The following is an 8,681-nucleotide window of genomic DNA, read 5'->3' as shown; positions in this document are numbered from 1 at the left end:
TGGCTACAACCATATGGTTTTGAACTTTACTATCCTTAAGCTATTTTTTTTTATAGTAGATATAAATGACAACAAACTTTGAAATGGATTGGTCCTAAGCAGTATAAATTTTAACATAGGCGAGGTAAGCTATTATGCATGATGTGATTCTAATGACTAATTGGTCAAGAAAAGTCAAACAGTAGCTTTGGTGAGGCTACACATTGGTGAAAACTCGCCGGCTACTTTAATATAATTACAATTTGATTTTAAACTATAAATGGATTTCATCCACACAATGAAATTGATGAAAATCATAGGACAGCCCACAGGATAAAATATTCATCCAAAATAAGTTAAGGAGGAAATACTGCAAAACATATCCAGGTCCTAAGAAGAAAATATTTGACTCAAGTTTTGCGGTGCCATCTGCATTTAAAACAAGTTTGTACAGTGAGCATCAGCTCTAATATTTAAACTAATATCCACAGCCAAATGTAACAAAAATTAATATTTTACCTACCACCTAACAGGTGTTCAAGAAATTCCAATAGTCTGTCAACTTTTTGATGAGATACAGCTGAGCCTTTGAAAAGAAATTTGCTCTCATTTTATTTCTATTTTAATATTATGTGTGCTGATGTTTTTCAAAAAGCCATTGAGATAGAAATTGCTGAAAATGTGCCCCTTATTAGGAGACAAATTAGCCATTGAGAATAAGTCAGTCAAAGTAGGTAAATAAATGATTCAGAGGTACACAGTCAACCCATAAAAGTAAAGTTCATAACTGATAGAAATAGGTAGCAGTGATACAAAAGGTAGACTGTGGGCAGTCCTCACTTAAACATAACAATTCTCCCAGAGAACAAAAAAACATGTCATTGTGCTGATCAATAAAATTTAGACTTAAAGTATAGTTACAAATTACACAATATTTTCTGAGCAATATGAACACCGAGAGTAAAGTGAAGAAATTGACAACAGAAGTACTTGCTGTACTAATGACAACCCTCACAGCATGTACGACAAGTCCACACAAGCGTAATAGAACTCTTTGCATCTGTCTATAGAGATACACCACCGATGTCTTCCTAACCACCAACACACTAATCTAACTAAAAACATTAACAGGGCCACAGATGAGCAAACTTTGCACAATTATTTAGAAGATTTATCTCCATAACTTATCAGTACAAAATTTGCTGAGCCGTGGCTATAAGAGACATCAGAAAAATTGCTGCCAACATCCACAAATCGGATGCTGATAAAACAAAATGTTCCCTGCAGCAAGCAATAATTGCATCATTACAAAATTATAGTTTTTTTTTGTTTTTATTTTTTAAATTAACGAACTTACCGTTTAACACAGTTTGATCTACATAAGTTAAATACAAAACAGAGATCTGCAATGGGCGGAAAGCTCCAGAAGAGGTGGCAGAAGGTAAGAGAAACACGCAACACCGACTACATTAGCTTGACAGACTTCAAAGAGTCCGCCCAATGCAGGTCTCTGATAAAAAACTAATTACATTTTTAAAGTTTCATTTGTGAAACAAGAGCACATCAAGAGCAATAACAAAAAAATACCATTTGAAATTACTTGGGTTATCATCATCATGCTCTTACAGTGAAGGAATACACAAGGTAGCTTAAAATGTCAAGTCACAAAGTTAAAATTTACACATACCTGACATGTTGACAAATGATATCTTTTGTCAATTAAATTACTACAAATAGAAAGCATTTTCAACAATTGGTCACACGAAACCAAGAGAACAATTTGATGGAAATACAAAGAAATTCCAACCTTACCACAAACCCCATTCTTTGCTTTCTTTACAAAAGCAAGTAGAGGCAAACAAAGCAGCTTAAATGATAGTCAGCTCATGAGAAGATACTGTAGTTTACATTATCTACTGCGACTAAAATGTCCTCACTGATAGCAGAGACGTTTTGAATACCAATTGCAGAAGAATCTTTCTTCTGTACAGTCTAATTTCGTACTGATTTATGACTAAGATCTCATCCTACTCCTTCCTCGAGCACAGTACACATTTTTACAATATGTACACTGGACTAGGAATAATTAACCATACGTTAAAGATATGACCCAATTTCAATAGTAGACCACATTAAAATTCCACAAACAAATACACACACACACACACGTGGCACAAAACAGTGGATTCAATGTTGGATTTAGCAGCGACATTGACAATTAAGTACGGACATTGTAGATTCAAGTGGAAAACAATTGTTTTAGGAAGGAAATATTGGAAAAGAAAATACAACAAAAAATGACTACATTGCTTAATATCCACGCCATATTGATTGGGTCACTATAACATTCCTGTATATTTACAATTCAATACTTCAAATTGGTAAGTAAGCTGATTTTCAAGATTTATAACAAATGTATGGATGACTACGGTTGTCATTAAATTTAAAACAGTAAAATACAGTACAAAATTCTAACGTAAAGAAAATAATTTTTCCAAAACTCAGATTTTCTTGGCACAAATCGACCCTCACAGCCTTTAATTCTCAAATGGATAAGACAAAATATATCAGATTTCTGAAGAAGACAAATTAAATTTCTCTTTTGAAAAGTCACAAGTAATCAAGGAAATAAAAATGAAATAAAAATAATACAAGAGTTACTTGGATTTTAAACAAGTCCCTGAGCTGTTGTATGACAGATCATGTTCAATGAAAAAAAGAAAAAAAATCTTACAAGGTAAAAGGAAAACATAACAGGAACAGATTCATACTGAACTGATCAGACCCCAACCTGCATTTAACATGACTTGCATGCAGTGTGGGAATTTTGATTAATTTCCAGTAAACTTGGAAATGAACTTGTAAGTCAAGAACACATCATACTTGATAACTGCTACACAGCCAACTAGATGTACAAACACAGAGCAAAAACCACTCACAGAAAATAAACTCCAGTGACTCCAGTGTAGTAATAGATGTAGACATACTTCAGCAACCAATGACATCTAATGAAATCAATTATAAGGGTAAAGAAAAGAATAAGCAAGACAGATAAATGAAGTAACAAGTTAAAATTAAACTTAACTGTCAGTTTAAGCGTCAACAGATGTTTTAAATTTACAATCATTATTTTTTTTTAAAAGGAAAAGAACCCTGGCGTCTCAGAAAACTCTTGTAACAAAATCACGCTGGCACTCTTAATTCTTCACCGTACCCTTATTTGCCGACTTTAGAGCCGGGCGCAACGGGCTTTTACTCGCACTCCTCGCCTTTGGTTTCGAGTCGGCATCACCAAGCTTGAAGTTTACCCTCGCTTTGCTCACTACCGGGTTGTTCTTGTTCTCGACGTCGTTCGACTGGCTGTCGTCGTACGAGTTGAGCCTCCGCCGGCGCGCGGGGCCAGAGCCGGCGGGCGCGCCAGCGGCGCCGGGGTTCACGATGCGGCCCGAGCCGAACGAGTTGGTGCGTCGGCGGTTCATGTTCGAGAACGGCACCTGGCTGCCGGAGAGGCGGCGCACTCGCTTGGGCACGTGCTGCGCGGTGCTGTTGGCGGAGGGAGCGTCGTAGCTGCAGCTCTCGGAAGCACTGCGGTTGCGTCGGCCGATGCCGCGCGACTTCAAGTTTAAGATTCGCTCATTCTCCTCTGCCGGCTGTAAAAAATGGGAGACGGCACACTTTTAGTCAATGCAAGGCAGACCGAAACATCAATGTCAACAAGTTTGCACAAGTACTGTACCTCTAAAGTTCTAAAGTCATCAATAGTTTTGAACTTGGCGACAATTTCTTTCAGTTTCGGCTCTACTACTAGCTTCTTGCTGTGCTTGTAGTATTTCAAGAAAGCCCAAAACTTTTCTAATCCGTAATATTGACCTGGAAAGATAATTGTGTTATCTGTGGCCAAATACATAGACAATATTGCATGTAAAAAAACAAAATGCATACCACTTTCATAGTCCCTAACTGTCTCCTCTTGGAAGTCTTGATATAAATTCGGTTTGAAGCGCTTCTCCAAACCATAGCTGTAGAACCGGAAGAGGCATTCCAATCCATACCTGTACAACACATTAAACGATGTTAATGTGATGCAACTAAAGTAAAACTAATAACTCCATCTTTAAGCACATGCAAAACACAAAATGGTATACCTAAATCCTTCATTAGCGTCTTCCAAAGCAACAGTTCTGAATTCATCATACATTTTTCTGTTGAAATTTTCCCTAAGGAAAAATGACCAGAAACGGAACAATGTATTCATTTCTTGGGACTGGCCAATGCCAAGCTTTGCTCGATCTGCAAAAAGAAACAAAAGTCAGTCATATTTGTCTTCAATTGAAAAATTAAACAAGAATTTTACAAAAGGAAAGGACTGAGAAGTTTTGCTCACCCTTCAAGCATCTACTATGATACTTGTGGTATGCCTGTTGAGTGAAATTGTTTTCCTTTAGCAGGGCATGTGAAGGATGTTGGAATGATGGCAAAGATGAAGGAATGCTGCCAACACTGCTTGACAAATGACCCTCACTTGGGCTAGTTCCAGTGCTACTGCTACAGAAGGAACAAGAGCGTTAGAAAAATGATTAAGCACAGGTGACGAAGGGTAGTGTGTGTCAAGTGCCTTTGTTTTACCTCATGGAAGCAGTTCTAGGGCGATGCTCCCTAACATCCATGATCCACCCCACATGGTGTTCCACAGGTGGATTACTGGAATACCGTGTCTTGTATTTCTTGCCTTTGCTAGGAGCCTTGTCTTCTTTGACAACAGCGTAAAACCTCTGGTGATTCTTTTTGTTTGAATCCTTGCGATTTTGGTGAGCAGACATTTGGAATTCAGGAGCATCAGCAGACAGCTTTGAGACAACCTAAAAGTACGAATTAGAATTTATTAAATGAAACAAGAAATTAGGAGGCACTCATTTCCAGCAAGAATAAAATTTACCAGTGATGATGGAGGTGGTGGTGGGATTTCTGGATCGGCGTTCTTAGATGCAGAAGCCATTTTATCAAAAGCTTCCTTAGTAATGACATTCACAGTCTTATAGGACCCACTGGGAGGTATCCAACCTTGAACATTCAGTTCATCTTCATAGTAAGCAAGTCCGTCATTGATTGCATGTTCTAAATCTTGTGACATTTTCACACGAGATGTATAATCCCCAGTGCGATCATATCCCTCATGTTTCGAATAGCGTGCAGGTAGATGAGAGGAGGCTTGTGTAACAATTAGGAGTTTATTGATTTCATGATCAGATATTTCATAATCATCTTCATCCTCTGACCTGTAGACAAAGATTTAAAAAAAGGTTATGACGCACTTTTAGGCAAATTATGTTTCTGTATCTAAGCTAAAAATACAAGACTCACCATTCTGAAAATTTGTTTGTACGATGGGTGCCCAGTGACATATTATCTAGCTCTTCATCAAACTGGAAGTCGAGCTCTTCTCGATCATCTTCTGGCTTGGTTTCTTGTGGCTTTTTACTATCGGTCTCTTTGTCTTTAACACGGATTTCATCATCTTTCTTGGGTGGAAATTTGACTTTTCGTTTGACCTGTAGGGGTAATAATAATTGCAAAAAGGTGGTTACATCCTAGATAAAAATAAAATTAATATATTAACACTATAAAAAACAAAAAGTTATACCTCTTGCCATAATTCATTGTTATCAATTTTTGCAGCAGTGCTACGGAAAAGCTGAAGCAAAGGCTCAGCTACCTCTGTTACTTTAGGAATAGCATTTCGGTTAGGTGTTAGACACTTTTCAATCAGCTCTCTCTCTGCAAGTTGGAATAAAAAGGTTACTTTATTAATCTAATTAAATATTTAAAAAAACATAACTAAAACAAAGTTCAACAATTGCACTGACCTTCAACAGTAATAGTTTTCTTATCACTCTCAGTGTGGGCTACTTTCTTGGAAGCTGAGCTGGAATCTGATTCCTTTTTCCCCACTGAGGCACCCTTACCAAGAGGCTTAGACGTTTTTTCAATCTGTTGTGAGGGCTTATCACTAGAATTTGGGATAAAGGCTGGAACCTCAGGGTTCAGATTTTCGTCAGTCCTGGTAAGATCTGGTGGTGGAATGGCATTTGGAGGAAGAGGTCGAAAGTTTCGAGGGAGAGGAGGAGGTGGTAGGTTGTGCAGGGGTAAGACGGGGGCTACACCAGATGAGGCTTGGACTGGTCCAGGCTGAACAGGAGCCGCATGAGATGAAGGTATGGGAGTCATTGAGTTGGATCCCACGGCATCTGGAAGTGGCCATCTTAGAGGGTCTTCTTTGGTCCGAACCTGTAGAAAGTGAAAGAAATTAGAGATAGAGAAAAAGAAAGATACTAAGTGAAGAAACATTTGTTTGAAATTAATGGTAGAGAAAATAAAATAAAAATTATGAGGATCCTGTACCTTGAAACCATTGAACAGCTCTAATTTGTCTGAGGTGCGCACAGCAGTCAGAATCATGGAGAGGTCTGTAGTTAAGGCCTGCAGCCTGTGGAAAGATGCTATTAAAGTCACGGGTAAATATCCTTCCGAATCCATTTTCCTCCTCAGGAAGAAGTCTTTCATGAGATTTTCTTCGCTGAAGTAGTACTCGCTGCAAAAGAAAAGAAAAGGACACACAATTAGACAACAGTCAAGCACACAGCACACCCATCACGGATAATGAGGGCCCATCTGCTCACATTTGCTTCTTCACGTATTCCTGCAGTGTGGGCCCATCCATGTTGCCAAACGACGTGTTGTCAAAGTAGAAGGCGCCCATGTACGGCATGGCGAACGGCATGTCGCCCAGCCCGTTGAACTTGGCCTGGGCGAAGAAGTCGGCGCCCCCACGGTGCATACCGCCGCGGCCGCGGCCGGCGCCCCGCGAGCCGCCGCGCGCGCCACGCCCGCCAAAGCGCGCGTTTCCGCCACGGCCGGAGCGGTGCACACCCCCTGGGCCGCGCGCACGGTCCTCGTCACTGCGCCAGTTGCCATTCTCACCGTTCTCGTAGTACTCGCCTGCGGAGAGAGATGTCACTGCTCGTTTACACTTCAAGCCGTCGAGGATTACCACATGATTAATTATTTAATTTTTTTAAGTCGACACTCACCTTCCTCCCCCTTTTCAGAGTGGTACCAATCCCTCTTCCCTCGAGTTTTAGTGATATCTATTTCGAGAGGTACCCACTTTTGCTTTGCCACTAAACAAGACAGGTAAAACATTCCGTCACGATAAGAGAATCAATGAAGTGAAAATTATGAAATACATTGCACAGTACACACTTTTCTTTTTCTTGTCGGCCGAAGGGTCGTCCTTTGATGAAACCATTTTCTTTGAGTTGTCTTTGAAAGAGTCAGTCTTGAAGTCCCGTTTTGATTTGTTGTTGTTTAAAGAAGGCTCTTCAGATTTTTTGACTTGATTAGAGCTGGATTTATTTTCTTTACCATATCCATTGCTAACAGGAACAGGTTTTGGCTGCCAAAGAAATGCAATTTTTAGACAGATATAAAATATCACTTAAAAAGCAAGTTGATTGTTCAGTATTCCTTGCTTTTAAAATTCAAGGCCCAACACACAATTAAGTTGAATGAAAAATGAAATGAAATGTGTAATAAGCCACTTAAAATAGGAATAGCAGGCCAGGGATTTAAAAAAAATAAAATGAAAAAATTTGAAGAAAAAAAATTGCAATACAAACCTCTACATTCACAGTCCCTAGAGTAGGCCAGTCCTCGATATCATTAAAGTTGCTTGCCTGGAATATACAAGTACCACACATGAACATGCAGTGCCTTTAGTGACATGCAAAAAACAAAAAAACAACAAAAAAACCACACGGTTGGTCCACTAATTATGCAACTGAAGCCAGGCTGGATTAAATACTAAGTAATTTAAACCCAAGACCCAAGTAATTGGAACCACCTAAAAATGAAGTAGTAAATGTTTTTGAGAAAACCAACTGTTTTCTGAACACAGAAAAGGGGAAAACCATAGAAGGAACAGGTTTTGAAAGCTCTCAAATAATGTACACAGTTCAAGCAAAGGACCTAGTTAGTTGACTACAGTGTTTGTGGAGAGCTCACACCACAGCACTCGGGTGCAGCACTTAAAATGTCTATGTAGACTATCTCCCCTATGTTACATAGAAATAATAATACCAGACAGCTCCCAGTAAGTCAAAGTTCTTGGATGTATGCAAATTATAAATTTGCAACAAAGTTTTCTATGAAATCGAGTGCACAACACCAAACAGTTGAAGCATCGCTTTGAAGCCTTAGTACTACACAAACTTGAACATACCTTCTGATTGAATCGTTTCCTATCCTTAGACGCTTTGATGATGATTGGGACTGGAGCTGTCTCTTTGGGAACTCCGTTTTCTACAACAAGAAAAATAATGATGTAATTAATGAGTGCTCGACGTCATCACCGCCGCCGGGACAAAATTCACTGCCAGAAAAAAAAAGAAAACAAGCACTGCGCGTGTATGTAACAACCCATCCACCCACTTCAGTGCAAACTTCCTAATCCTTGGTCGGCCTAAACAACCACGACGACGTGCAGGAGGAAGTGGAAGTGATGACCAGCGCAATCGCATCTCACCTAGACACTGACTAGACATAGACACGCTGCAACCCAACCTTATAGCCGCACATGACAGAAATAAACTCTTCTTCTTCCTCCTCCTCCACCACCGCCACACCCACTCCGCCCCCCCTGATAG

General features: G+C 39.5%; 1 protein-coding gene across 3 annotated transcripts in view; it reads right to left on the bottom strand.

Annotated features, from left to right (window-relative positions):
* Positions 1-733: 733 nt before the first annotated feature.
* LOC113211694 (la-related protein 1) overlaps positions 734-8,681 on the bottom strand; it is a 16,442-nt gene continuing 8,494 nt past the window's right edge. For 2 of the 3 annotated variants that reach the window (XM_052265172.1, XM_026430153.2), the window contains exons 2-16: positions 8,258-8,337; positions 7,240-7,432; positions 7,068-7,157; positions 6,657-6,975; positions 6,379-6,568; positions 5,844-6,264; positions 5,621-5,754; positions 5,341-5,528; positions 4,916-5,255; positions 4,606-4,838; positions 4,364-4,524; positions 4,125-4,269; positions 3,922-4,031; positions 3,716-3,849; positions 734-3,629 (exon numbers count right to left, since the gene is read on the bottom strand). In XM_052265172.1, coding sequence (XP_052121132.1) covers positions 3,177-3,629; positions 3,716-3,849; positions 3,922-4,031; positions 4,125-4,269; positions 4,364-4,524; positions 4,606-4,838; positions 4,916-5,255; positions 5,341-5,528; positions 5,621-5,754; positions 5,844-6,264; positions 6,379-6,568; positions 6,657-6,975; positions 7,068-7,157; positions 7,240-7,285 — 2,964 coding nt within the window. In that variant the 5' untranslated portion in view covers positions 7,286-7,432; positions 8,258-8,337 and the 3' untranslated portion in view covers positions 734-3,176. Of the gene's footprint in view, positions 3,630-3,715; positions 3,850-3,921; positions 4,032-4,124; positions 4,270-4,363; positions 4,525-4,605; positions 4,839-4,915; positions 5,256-5,340; positions 5,529-5,620; positions 5,755-5,843; positions 6,265-6,378; positions 6,569-6,656; positions 6,976-7,067; positions 7,158-7,239; positions 7,433-7,655; positions 7,713-8,257; positions 8,338-8,681 lie in introns of all 3 variants that reach the window. The other variant, XM_026430152.2, reaches the window with a different exon arrangement.

This window comes from Frankliniella occidentalis, unplaced genomic scaffold (genome assembly GCF_000697945.3).
Source record: "Frankliniella occidentalis isolate FOCC.00 unplaced genomic scaffold, Focc_3.1 Scaffold24, whole genome shotgun sequence".
Lineage (NCBI taxonomy): Eukaryota > Metazoa > Arthropoda > Insecta > Thysanoptera > Thripidae > Frankliniella > Frankliniella occidentalis.
The sequence above is the reverse complement of the archived record's forward strand: the minus strand, read 5'-3'. Positions and strand labels throughout refer to the sequence as shown.